Source organism: Jaculus jaculus, chromosome 1 (genome assembly GCF_020740685.1).
Source record: "Jaculus jaculus isolate mJacJac1 chromosome 1, mJacJac1.mat.Y.cur, whole genome shotgun sequence".
NCBI lineage: Eukaryota > Metazoa > Chordata > Mammalia > Rodentia > Dipodidae > Jaculus > Jaculus jaculus.
The window spans coordinates 258,935,844-258,949,273 of record NC_059102.1 but is presented as its reverse complement, the minus strand read 5'-3'; the positions used below and the strand labels follow the sequence as shown (position 1 = coordinate 258,949,273).

Here is a 13,430-nt window from a genome sequence, read left to right as displayed (position 1 = left end):
CATGACCCTCTTCCCCCAGCGCTCTGCAACGAATGGGAAGCAGCCAGCCTCTGGGGAGGGATGTATCACTCTTTCCCTATCATGGTGGCTACATAATCATTGGGAAACATCTTGTGTCCCCACCCCTCCGTTCAGAAGGCAAATATTTTCATAATTAGCTCCAAATATGTTCTTAAGCAGATACACACAATGGGTTTTAATAAAAGGTAATGCTAAGCCAGGTATGGTGGTGCACACCTTTAATCCCAGCACTCAGGAGGCAGAGGTAGGACGATCGCCATGAGTTCGAGGCCAGCCTGAGATTACACAGTGAATTCCAGGTCAGCCTGAGCTAGGGTGAGACCCTACCTCGAAAAACAAAACAAAAGAAAAAAAAAAAAAAGAAAAAACCCACCACAACAAAAAGGTATTGTTTACTTTGGGGGCAAAAACAAACAAACAAACAAACAAACATGGGCTTTGATGGTTGTTCAGACTACTGCCCAGTTCCTATGGTATCTTGCCAACTCTGTTTTCTTATTCAATTTATTCAATGTGATGCTCTTCACCCTTGTTCACAAGGATTGAATCAGAGTAGGTGCACACATTGGAGAGAACCTCTTGTTCTTTCTGGAGGTGACTCAAGGCAACCATGGGAGGAGGCTCAGGCCCCTGCAAGTCCTGGAGGCTGAAGGCTGAGTCTTGGTTTGGTCGTCACCAGGTTCCCCAGCAGAAATCACTGCTTTCCGCTTCCAGCCGAGGAGCTGACGTCCAGTGTTCCAGTGTGCCCTTTCTGTAGAACATGAAGGCGTGGTGTGTCTCACTTTGGCCCCCCATCCTGATGCTCATTCTGTGCTCAGTGCACACCAACAGTCTCAAGAGGTGTCTGATTTCTGTGGACATGCGCTTTATTGAAAAGAGTTTCCAGGGAATCAAAAGAGCGCTGGTGAGTACGGGCTGCAGGAAGGAGTGGGCAAAGGGTGAGCCTTGCTGATATCTTCGCGTGAAAGGCAAGTTCCTTTCTGTCCCCGTGGTTTCTCAGAACAAAGCAGAGACCTCAAGTTTATGACTGTCTTCTGTTCCCCTCCATAGCAAGCTAAAGACACCTTCCAAAATGTTACTGTCCTGTCCATCTTGGAGAGCCCGAAGAACATTAAGGTATTGACTGGTTTGTGTCTGCTATCTAGTGAAGGTTTATCTTTCTAGAAAAGTGGGTGGGGCACGGTGATATACACCTTGCAGAAGATCAGCACTCAGAGGCAGAGATCGCCATGAGTTCAAGGCCACCCTGAGACTACATAGTCTGGACTAGAGCAGACCCTACCTCAGAAAAAGGAAATTGTCTCTGGGTTGAGAAAGAAATCTCTTCCCCCCATTTTCATAATGTCCTAGGCATCTCATTTTTCAACTAGAAGTTTGGGCACATGAATTTCCAGGGTCTTTGAAACCGTAGAAGGGATCAAAAAAAGTATTACTTCCTTAGAGAGTGCTGAGAGCAGCAGGTGCTCCAATGGAGCAGGATTTCTGCGGTAACTTTGGAAGTGTCTACGAGGAGCAAATTAACATGAAGGAGTCCTTTAAAAGCCGAGGAGGGGCTGGAGAGATGGCTTAGCGGTTAAGGCATTTGCCTGCGAAGCCTAAGGACCTAGGTTCGATTCTCTAGGACCAACATAAGCACATAGTGCTGCGTGTATCTGGAGTTCATTGGTAGTGACTGGAGGCCCTGTAATCTCTTTCTCACACCTAATCTCTTTCTCTCTCTTTCACCCAAGTAGATAGATAAATAAATAAGTAAATAAATAAAGAGCTGAGGAGGTTTTAGATATGGGGAAGAAAGAGACGTGGGACATGTGGGAGCCTGGCTGTAAGATCAATGAAGGCAGGAATGTGTGGCAGAGAAGGAGAGGCTAGCAGCTTTGGGTTGTAAAGGATATGGAGGAGATGGTGGAGGATGAGGTGGACAACTATGGATGGCAGCCAGGCTGAGCCTTAGCTTTATAACCAAGACAATGGCCACTGAAGGCTTGTGAGACAAGAGCTACATAACCAAAACATGTTAGGAGGTTTGGTGATGTGCTGTGTGTGGCAATTTGAGACAGGAAAGCTAGTGAAGATGCCATTCCCATTATCCAGACGTCTTGCTCAGAGAATATTACCAGGCTGTTAGCATGTCTGCTGATTCTCACATTACAAAAGGGACCTGAGAGGTGCATTTAAAGCGAACCCTTAGCTAGACATGGTGGCGCAAGCCTATAATCCCAGCACTTGGGAGACAGGCAGGAGGGTCAATATAAGTTTGAGGCCAGCCTGGTTGACATAGTGAACTCCAGGCTAGCCAGGGTATGTCAAGGCAAACACATAGCTATCATCTCAAAGAAAATAAGAGATAGTTTATCTTGGAGCCAAATATAAGTGACCATGGCCCGGAAACACACATTTAGGTTATCACAAATACCACGTTCTGAGGGCTGGAAAGGTGGCTCAGTTACTGACACTTGCTTGCAAAGCCTGCTGGCCCAGGGTCCAATTCCCAAATCATCCACATAAGCCAGACACAGAAAGTAACACAAGCGTCTGGTGTTTGTGTGCAACAGCCAGAGCCTCTCCACCACACATGTACAAATAGCTAAATACAGATATGTATTGCCATGTTCCAACATGGTAACAGTTTCATGACGTTTCTATAGCAATAGAAGAAAAGAATGTCATCAATCAAGGCATTTAAAAAAAACTTGGTGGAAACATAAGGTAGGTGGCTTTATGGCAAAGTAGGGAAGGGTCTGCTGTAGGCCTCAGGTGCTATGGATAACATTATTAGCTTTCAGGCTGGTGGAAGCTAGTGGTTCACAAAAGCTTGTATCTGACAGTAACAAGGATGTTAGGTGAGACACAAAGATCTACTAAAGGGGCAAAAACTATCCCTAGATAATTTGTCTCTGGACATGCAATATTCCAACTCCCTATATTCACTGCTGTCAATGAGTCAAATGTCAAAGCAGTCAATGAGCCTTGTAGTGTCTTTAACATAGGCGAGGTAAACCCCCCCCCCCCCCGCCCCGCCGGGGATTTTCAGTTCATAGCATGACCCTATCTCAGAAAGCCAAGCACAAGAGTGAACTCGTTTGGCCCTTGGATCTATTCTACAAAGATCTGTGTTCTGGGTTTTTTTTTTTTTTAAGTTGTTTACATGACAATGAATAAGGCCTATGTGAAGAAAATGAAAGCCTGCAGGTGAGGGATGATGAATGATGACTTAGTGGCCTGGACAAGTTTATGCCACTGTCTCCAGGTTCTTTCTCCTCTCTAAGTTAAGAAATAGCTGATGTGGAAAGGAGCTGGTGAGGAATCAGGCCTTTGCATATTTCCTGATTCTCTCCCTCCATCCCTTCTTTCTCCCTTTCTGAACTCTCACTTCCTTTCTCTTTCTCTTTCTCTTTCTCTTTCTCTCTCTCTCTCTCTCTCTTTTTTGAGGCAAGCCCAACAGACTGGCCTTTTTTTAATGTGAGAGTGCCAAAGTGTGTGTGTGTGTGTGTGTGAGAGAGAGAGAGAGAGAGAGAGAAAGAGAGAGAGAGACAGAGAGAGAGAGAGAGAGAGAGAGAGAGAGAGAGAGAGAGAGATTGAGAATTGGCACGTTGGGGCCTCTAGCCACTGCAATCAAACTCTAGACGCAGGGGCCCATGAGCAACCTTGCACACTTGTGTTACCTTGTGGGTCTGGCTTATGTGGGACCTGGAGAATTGGACATGACTCCTTAGGCTTCCCAGGCAAGCACCTTAAGTGCTAAGCCATCTCTCCAGCCCCCTTTCTCTTCTTTTTCTCTGATACCTTCCTTTTTCTAGTGCCTCAGCCTGTGCCAGCACAGGTGTGTAACTTTTTGCTCCTGTTTTAGGGACTCAGTGAGAGCGGAGGAAGAGAAGGCTTAATGTGCTGCAGGTAGACTAGGTTGCCTGTGGGAAAAGCTGCCCGTGGGGCTAAGAAGGTGTTGCTATCCTAATGCTAATGAAGACAGGCCTCTGTTAACTACTCCCTCCTTTGAACCGTCAATCTGTCTGCATTGCATTGCAGAATAGAAATTAGCCAAAGGAAACTGTTTAACCTGTTTTGCTGAGCTGTGCCTTGGAGATGTAGGAGCACTTTTCTTAGAGACGTCTGTATTCCACTGACCTCCTCAGATGTGACTCCTTTCCACACTGTCAGTCTCCAGTCTTGCCAATCTCAGCCTCCATTCAAGAGAACGGTTGGACGCAATTTAAAAAAACAGACTAAAAGTCAACCCAGCAGTGTGGTCCAGAGCCCAGTGGTCAGGATGAGCGTGCCGCGCTCAATATGGTGTCTGGCTGGGAGACATTACTGAGCAGCCGGCTTTAGCCTCTGCACTGCAAAGAAGTGCTTTTCAGGACAGGTGTCCAAACATTAGCCCTCTTAAAAAGGTTGCACCTGATTCCTGAAAGGATTTAAGAACTTAGTGATGTTGGGGCCTGGAGAGATGGCTTGGTGGTTAAAGTGCTTGCGTGCAAAACCCAAGGACCCAGGTTCAATTCCCCAGCGCCCACATAAAGCCAGATGCACAAGGTGGCACATGTGTCTAGAGTTTGTTTTCAGTGGGGCTAGAGGCCCTGGCATGCTCATTCTCTCCTCCTTCTCTCTTCTCCCCCTGACACTTACTCACTCTCACTCTCTCTCCACCCCCCCCACACTGTCTCTCAAATAAATACAGTGGGTTTTTTTTTTTTTTTTAAGAAAAAGAACTTAGTGATGTTATATTGGGGTGCTGTAGAAAGAAGCCTAGTCTGGGATTCTGGGCTCCATTCTTTGTTAATATATCTCCTGGCCAGAAAAACAAAACAAAACAAAACAAATACAGAGAAGGACTTCCTCCTAAGTAGTTTATTTATGAGAAAAATGGATTTTAAAAATTAACATTTAGTTTACTTGCTCCATTCTGTCCCTGTTCAATTAGTTTGCTTTGTTCTCTAAGAGAGTAAGCAAAGAGGGCCTTTATCTTGGGGGGTCTCTAATTTGTGTCTGCAGCCTGCAGATGTGTGCTGCGTGACCAAGCACCTCCTGACGTTCTACCGGGACAGGGTGTTTCAGGATCATCAGGAGTCAAGTCCCCAAATCGTGAGAAAAATCAGCAGCATTGCCAACTCATTCCTCTACATGCAGAAAACGCTGCATCAGTGTGTGAGTCAGCGGGCCAGGAGCCCACGCAACTGCTCCCATTACCCGGCGAGGGGCCCCGGCGCGTGGAGTTCAGTGAAATTTCCTACCCTGTGGTCCTTCAAGAACCTCTTCAGTTGTCCTTCTTCTCCCAGGACTTCCTGCCTATTGAGACCTCATCACAGACAATTCTACTGGGTTAGGTCCAAATACTCCCTAAGGGTGCAGTGGCCCATGCCAAGGATTCCATCTCTCTCTCTCTCTCTCTCTCTCTCTCTCTCTCTCTCTATATATATATATATATATATATATATATATATATATATATATATATGTTTGCTTCTTTGGGGTTTCCATACCAAGAAACTTGTGGGTAGTCACTTGGTCTGGCCTATCTGTAAGGATCACCTGTTCAGATCATTGTAATCTGTTAGAATCAAAGTAATCAGCAAAAACATAGACTGAGAGGAAACCTGGGTCCCAGCCCCATGCCTACCAATGAGGTCCTGTGTGATTGTGTGGCAAGTGACTTCACTTCTCTGTCTCAAGTTCTAAAACCGGTAGAGAAGTAATGACTTCTGTCCTACTTGCACAACTGCAAAAAAAAAAAAAAAAAAAAAAAAAGGAGTCAAATGGACAATTAATTATCCCAGCCCATAGTTGTTGAGTGTGTTCTCAGATAGGTCTGGAACTTGTTCTCCCGTGTGACCATCTGGTGGGCCAGAGATCTAGAACAAAGCAGAAGCCAGGCCTGAATGCAGGCTGCCTCCGCAAGCAGACCCCATTCCCACCTGGCTTCTTCCCTATGAGGGAGAAATGTTACTTCTCATGTGGGAAAGTGGCAGGGTAAGAGGAGCAGGGTGACAAGCCCTCTAATAAGTGCTACCTCCATTCTCTCACAGCAGGAGCAGAGATGGTGTCACTGTAGCCAGGAAGCCACCAACGCAACCAGAACTGTCCATGACAACTATGATCAGGTGAAGTCTGAGGAGGGTATAGGGAAGATGGTCCCGACAATGCCAACCTTCCAGCTTCCTCTCCAGGCAAAGTCACTCATTCTCTCACTGAATCATCATTGTTGCCTCCTCAAGTCTATATGTCTGCTTAGCACGTGTTGGTTGTGGCTCATTGCTCAGTTTTCTGGGCCCCACTCTCCATCCTCCCTCTACTGTTCTCTTGCACCTTTGTATAATTTGTTGTGTTATAATTTGGGAGAGCACAGGCAACCCAAGCTGTCATGCCTGAGATATAGTGCAGGGGTGACCCTGTAGTTGGGACCTACCATTGGTGTTCTGAAAACTGATGCAACCCCAGGGCTCCACACATACGTGTCAAGGTGGAAGCAGGCTCCCGTGCGTGTCTTTGGAAGATCGTATTTAAGTGTGGATTCTGGCTCAGTAGGGGGTGGTGAAGTCTGAGTTGCTCATACTCTCCAAGGATGCCAGAGCTCTGAAGAGCAAAGGGCCAGGGGTTGTTCAGAGCACTGCTTCTTCATGAATGGGCCTCACTGGACAATACTGTAGAAAGAGCCAAGAGTCAAGTGATTCTCACTGAGAGCCAAATATTGTTCTAAGTCCAACAAAGTATCAACACATTAATCCATCACAACAAGGCTTTGAGTATTCATTACATTGGCTAGATTAGGAAACTGAGTCACAAGGCAAGTTAACTACTTAGTTAAGTTCACATTGTAGCTACAGGGTGGAGATAAGATTTGGTTCCATATTGGAGGGCTCTAATAAATGTGCTTTTAGATCCTACCTTTTAGTGTGGAAGGAGGTGGGATAAGTCAGAGGTTGCAACCTGCATCTGGTTCTTTTACTCACCCACCATGTGATATTGGGGTTGCTTGCTGTTGGGGCCTTGCATGCCGTGCTAGGTCAGTAAGGATATCATGCATTCCCCACCCACTAAAGGGAATAAGATTTCCTAGGAGACAAGAAGTACTAAGTTGAGTTCATGTGGTGAGAAAATAATGAGAAAAAGAGAGAGAGAGAGAGAGAGAGAGAGAGAGAGAGAGAGAGAGAGAGAGAGAGAACTGGCTAGAAAGGCTAATAGTCCCTATAAAAGATGGAGTAAGAAGAAAGGGAAAGAAAGAAAGGATTTAAAAATTTTTGTTTATAAGGAGCTGACATGACTTAAAGTGCTTGTGGGGAAATGTGATCAAGTATGAGGGACATAATTATCATTCTGCATGCTCTTCAATGATGTTATTTTATTTTATTTTTTAAAAGCAAACCTGATAGGGACAGAATATGGGGACAGTGACACGCAAACTTTGGCAGTTATAAAGGTAGGACCTCATGATGATTTTATTGGTTTCAGCTGGATGTCCATTCTGCTGCCCTTAAGTCCCTGGGAGAGCTGGACATCTTTCTAGCCTGGATTGACAAGAATCACCAGGAGACTTCTGCTGCTTGACACCAAGAGCCTGTCCAATTACCTGGGGATGCACACTCCATGTAAGCTTTCTTTTCTGAGAGCAACAGACAACTCTGGAGGGAGATGGGGAAGACCCCCATGCCTATCCAAAGGAGGATCTTTCCAAGAAACCTCTGTCCCAAATTGGAACTCTCTCCTCTGGGGCTGAGGCCTCATAGGAAATACTGGGGTTTGAGTAGATCTCACCTTGCAGCTAAAAGTTCCACTGGCTGGTCTCAGCTCTCTGATTTCACTTGAAAACAGTCAATTTGTCTACATTTATAGTGAGATATGGCTGTGGGAAGATCCTGAGAGCCATCCTGGAAGGAAATGTCGGCTCTAACTTATTATGAAGTGGTTTCTCCCATGTCCATGATGTGTGTTGTACATTTGGTGCTTCCTGACATTTCTGAATAAACTGTGTCATCTACGAGAACACATGTCTTCTGATTCAGCGTCCATCTAAGAATAATAAATGGAATAGAAGGGGCCCTCAAGAACATAAGTAGATGGGAAATCCTAGGCCTAGATGGGGACAAAAAGTTGCTCAGGGCTTAAAAATGCAGCAAAGATTTCCAGATGGGGTATGCAACTCCATTTTTTTATTGCTATAACAAAATATGTAGGCTGGGTAACATTTTCAATAAAAAGAGGTCTATTTGAGTCCCAGTTGTAGATGTTCAAAAGCATGGAGCTGGTATTGGGCCTGCTTTGGTGAGGAGTACAAGGCAGGCAGAATTACAACGGAGGCGCACGTGCAGGAGGAAGATACCATGTTGAGGCTGAACCCAGTTCAGGAGACAGGGTCATTCTTATAACAACTTGTTCTCTTAAGCACTGACTCAAGATCCCATGAGAACTACCTTAACTTATTCTGAGGGCCCACCATCAATGACCTAAAAGCCTCCCACTAGACTCCACCTTTGAACAAACATTATTACTATATTATTATTATTATTGTGTGTGGAGTGTATGAGTGTACAGGTATGTGTGCATGTGAAGGTCAGAGGACAGCCTTGGGGTATTAGCCCTCTCCTTCCACCTTGCTTGAGACAAGGTACCTCTTGTTGCCTTTTTGCTGCTGGGAAGGCCACACTAACTGGCCCTGTGAGCTTTCTAGGGTTACAGACATACTCAGTTTTACACAGGTACTAGGTAGGGATTGAACTTGGGTCCAGAAGGCTTGCAGAGCAAGCACCTTTAACTGTTGAGTCATCTCCCCAGCCCTAGACCCCATCTTTTAAATTGTCCCACCACTTCTCACATTGCATTACTGAGGACCAAGCCTTTAACATATGAACCTTTGGGGGAGAACCCCCTTCAAACCATAGCTCTGGATTGCTAAATTATCCACCCAGCACCCTTTCTTTAACACATAGACCAAAAAGATGGGACAGAGACCCCCTGATTTCACCTTCCTCCATTTCTGATGCTTCTTTCTCTGTCCCTCTGATTTCCCCTTTGTTCCTTATTTCTTACTCTTCTTAACCTACTTCTATTTTCACTGATCCTCATCTATTTAAAAAAATTTTTTTTGTTTATTTTATTTATTTATTTGAGAGCAACAGACAGAGAGAGACAAAAAGGCAGAGAGAGAGAGAGAATGGGTATACCAGGGCCTCCAGCCACTGCAAACGAACTCCAGACGCGTGTGCCCCTTTGTGCATCTGGCTAACGTGGGTCCTGGGGAATGGAGCCTCGAACCAGAGTCCTTAGGCTTCACAAGCAAGCGCTTAACCACTAAGCCATCTCTCCAGCCCCTCATCTATTTTTCCAAGGCAGTATGTGTTTGGATGAATAGAGTGCAGTTCTGATGAGGAATAGTTACCACGCTTATAAACCTGAGCAAGGGCTCCCTGAGCAGAGGTCCAAAGGCCAGGCTACTGTGGACAGAAGCCAACAAGGGAACCAACTGCAAGATGGACACCCCATAGGTGACTCAGGGCCCAATACCTCTTTAACAACTAAAATAACCTAAGGTCTGAGACTTAAAAGAGCACTGGCCACATGCTACAGGATGAGAGAAATACTTTATATTCATTATCCCAGCTCAATGCAGCCACCTGGCTGTTACCATCTTTCTTCATTCCTAAATGAGAAAGATTTCATAGCACAGGCTTTAATGGGGGGGAATGAGGTTTCCAAAGTCAGACAGACTTGGTGTTAGCCCTATATGATCCAAAGTATGGAGCATTTTTTTTTTTTTTTTTGAGGTAGGGTCTCTCTCTAGTCCAGGCTGACCTGGAACTCACTATTTAGTCTCAGGGTGGCCTCGAATTCACAGCGATCCACCTACTTCTGCCTCCTAAGTGCTGGGATTAAAGGCGTGCACCACTGCAACTGGCTAGGAGCATGCTTTTTATATGCTCACAATAGACCAAATATGAACAATCAATTATATATATTATTTATAATAGTTATATATATATGTGTGTGTATGTATGTATAACTATTTTGTTTAATTCTTTTAATAACTTGAACATGAATTAGGTGAAAAGGTTACCTCATTGAATGCTAGTAGTAGATAATTATAGCTCAAGGATGATACTGGGTCAATGTCACACAGCTAATAAACAGTTTTATAGCTGCCTGTGGAACTAAAATTTGAAGTCAGGGCATCCTTCTCCAAAGCCTAACCCCAAGTCATGGGGCCTCACATAAAACTTTGCCTGCTTGCCCTTCTCCTGTCCACATTAATCATTCTTCACAGTCATCAAACAATGAGCTGTGACCCAGAAAACCGGTAACGAGGAGAGAGGATCTCCCCTCACTGCCCTTCCTTTCCAAGAACATGGGTCCAGAATGAACAGTGACATTAAGAATAGTGCACATGGGCTGGAAAGATGGCTTAGTGGTTAAGCGCTTGCCTGTGAAGCCTAAGGATCCCGGTTCGAGGCTCGATTCCCCAGGACCCACGTTAGCCAGATGCACAAGGGGGCACACGCATCTGGAAATCGTCTGCAGTGGCTGGAAGCCCTGGCGTGCCCATTCTCTCTCTCTCTCTCTCTGCCTCTTTCTCTATCTGTCACTCTCAAATAAATAAAAATAAACCAAAAAATTAAAAAAAAAAAAGAATAGTGCACATATGTGAGCGCTTCACATCCTAGGGTCTCATTCAAGCCTCAGACAAGGCCCCAGAGGTTGACGTTCTTATCCTCATGGGATCAGCAAAGGCGAGTGGGGCTCATTCGGTAAGGAGGCTTCACGTCAGCCCCATGGCTAAGAAGGGCAGATGCAGAAAGTCAGTCCAGGCTTTGGTGTTCTGCTTCTGGGAAGGCCGACACTGCTCTGGTTGGGATTATACAATCCAGAGCCAGGTTACTACTCTGAATGCCAGTAATGCAGATAATTGAATCCAGAAAGATCACAAGGGGCCTGGACTGCTGAGCAAGGGAGCAGAGGTTGACTTCTGAATGCGCCTCAGCATTCACAGGGCTCCTGGTCCAGTAGAGTGTGGGATTCTACAGCTGTCCACTCTGTCTTCCTGACATTCGCCAGATTCCAGCTACCATTAAAAGGAGACCCATGACTTGACATTGTCACATTTTGGTCACATTCTTGTATGCTCTAAGAAGACCTTTTGCCTCCATTTCCTTATTTGGAAATTAAGAGAATAGCCATGCCTACATCATAGAGTTGCATAAGATTAGATGAATTAGCATTTTATTAACCACTAGACACAGTAAGATTACAATCAAAGAAGCCAGGTGTGGTGGCACATGCCTTTAATCCCAGCACTCAGGCGGCAGAGGTAGGAGGATCGCCATGAGTTCGAGGCCACCTTGAGACTACATAGTGAATTCCAGGTCAGCCTGAGCTAGAGCAAGACCCTACTTCTAAAAAACCAATAATAATAATAATAAAATAAATAAAATAAAATAAAAAAGATTACAAAGGACAAAAAAAGAGTGTAAATTTAATCTCATAGAATCATTACCTCACCCCAGGGCAGAAAGATGTCTTCCTGGTGTCCCTTCATCTCCATATCTACCCCCATTTGTGTTCCTTGGGGTCTAAAGTAGTTTTTAAGTTCTTAATAAGTCAGATTTCTCAGTACCCATCTCCTCTTTATAGAATCAGAAATATTTTTTAAAAATTATTTATTTATTTGAGAGAGAGAGAAAGTGGGGGGCAGAGAGAGAATAGTGCCAAGGCCTCCAGTCACTGCAAATGAACTCCAGATGCATGCACCCCCTTGTGCATCTGGCTTATGTGGGTCCTGGGGAATCAAACCTGGGTCCTTAGGCTTTGCAGACAAGTGCCTTAACTGTTAAGCCATCTCTACAGCCCCAAAGCAGAATTCTTTTATTTATTTATATTTATTTGATGAAGAAAGAGGGAGAGAGAGAGAGGGAGAGAGAATGGGCGCACCAGGGCTTCCTGCCACAGCAAGCAAACTCAGAGCGCATGCCTCCCCTTGTGCATCTGGCTAATGTGGGTCCCGGGGAATCAAACCTGGGTCCTTTGGTTTTGTAGGCAAACACTTTAAACACTAAGCCATTCCTCCAGCCCCCAAATCAGAATTCTTGATGGTCCAGGTACTTTGTTTGTTTGTTTTGAGACAAACAGTATCCCATACTGGCCTCAAGCTTGCGATATAGCTTGTACACTTGATCCCCCTGCCTCATGTCTCTATCCCAGTTGCAACAGGCATGGCTGCCATACCCAGCTAGCTACTGAGTGGATGGCTGTGGCCTGCAGAGTTGCACACATCCCACTTGTGTGCAGTACCTTGTTGAAGGAAGGTGGGAGCTTTGACTCTGGGCTTTGGAAATCCTCTTCACCTCCATTTGGGAGCTCCACTCTTGGCTGCATTGTTCTGGCTTCCAGCCCACAGTAGGAATTCAGTTTTCCACTCTTTCTGTCTTCCTTGGCATCATCATCATCATCATCATCATTATTATTATTATTATTATTTTGAGACAGGGTAGTCCAGGCTGGCCTCAAACTTGAAATCTTCCTATCTTGTCTCCTGTAGAACTGTGATTACAGGTATGCCCAACTATGCCCAGCTTTTAACATTGATTTTGATTTTCATATGGATTGTTGCCTTAACAGTCTTTAATTTCATACCCTGAAGCTGAAGGTCAGTGTCTCCCACCCAGGCCCTGGGATTGGCCAAGCCTCTGAAGCTTAGTGCTAACCAAGGCCCTGATCACCCGGGAGCCCCGTGATCCAGAATGTGTAAGTTATATGGGACATTGGTTTGCATCCATAAGGCCAGTTGCAGCATTTCCTCTCTTGGATTAGGGTTCCTGGCTTTTCTGGGCTAACAGCCCTGTAAACGAGGAGAAAGAACTGAAGAAGTGCTGAGCTCCTCTCTGTTCACACCCCCAGAGCCTCCTGTAAGAAGTTTTGGTAGGGCTGGAGAGATGGCTTAGCGGTTAAGCGCTTGCCTGTGAAGCCTAAGGACCCCGGTTCGAGGCTCGGTTCCCCAGGTCCCACGTTAGCCAGATGCACAAGGGGGCGCACGCGTCTGGAGTTCTTTTGCAGAGGCTGGAAGCCCTGGTGCGCCCATTCTCTCTCTCTCCCTCTATCTGTCTTTCTCTGTGTCTGTCGCTCTCAAATAAATAAATAAAAATTAAAAAAAAAAAAAGAAGTTTTGGTAAAGAGGTTTGTAGGTTGTAGGTTTGAATGAAAGGTACTGGAGTGATTTACCTTTCAGGTGAGAGAGCTTTATCAGTGTCATGCCATGGGAAAAATGATGGAGGAGGGAGAGAGAAAGGGAGAGGGAGAGAGAGAGAGAGAGAGAGAGAGAGAGAGAGGGAGAGAGAGGGAGGGAGAGAGGGAGATACTTTAGGGGAAAAGATGTGACTGGACATAGTTATCATGAGTGAAGTCACAAAGAAGTTCTCCGGTCTTTAAAGGTA

General features: G+C 45.3%; 1 protein-coding gene across 1 annotated transcript; it reads left to right on the top strand.

Annotated features, from left to right (window-relative positions):
* Positions 1-781: 781 nt before the first annotated feature.
* On the top strand, positions 782-7,560 carry Il19 (interleukin 19). Its single transcript, XM_004663518.2, has 5 exons — positions 782-925; positions 1,072-1,137; positions 5,011-5,163; positions 6,042-6,116; positions 7,465-7,560. Exons 1-5 carry the CDS (start codon positions 782-784, stop codon positions 7,558-7,560), a joined length of 534 nt encoding a protein of 177 aa, XP_004663575.2.
* The last annotated feature ends 5,870 nt before the right edge of the window (positions 7,561-13,430 follow it).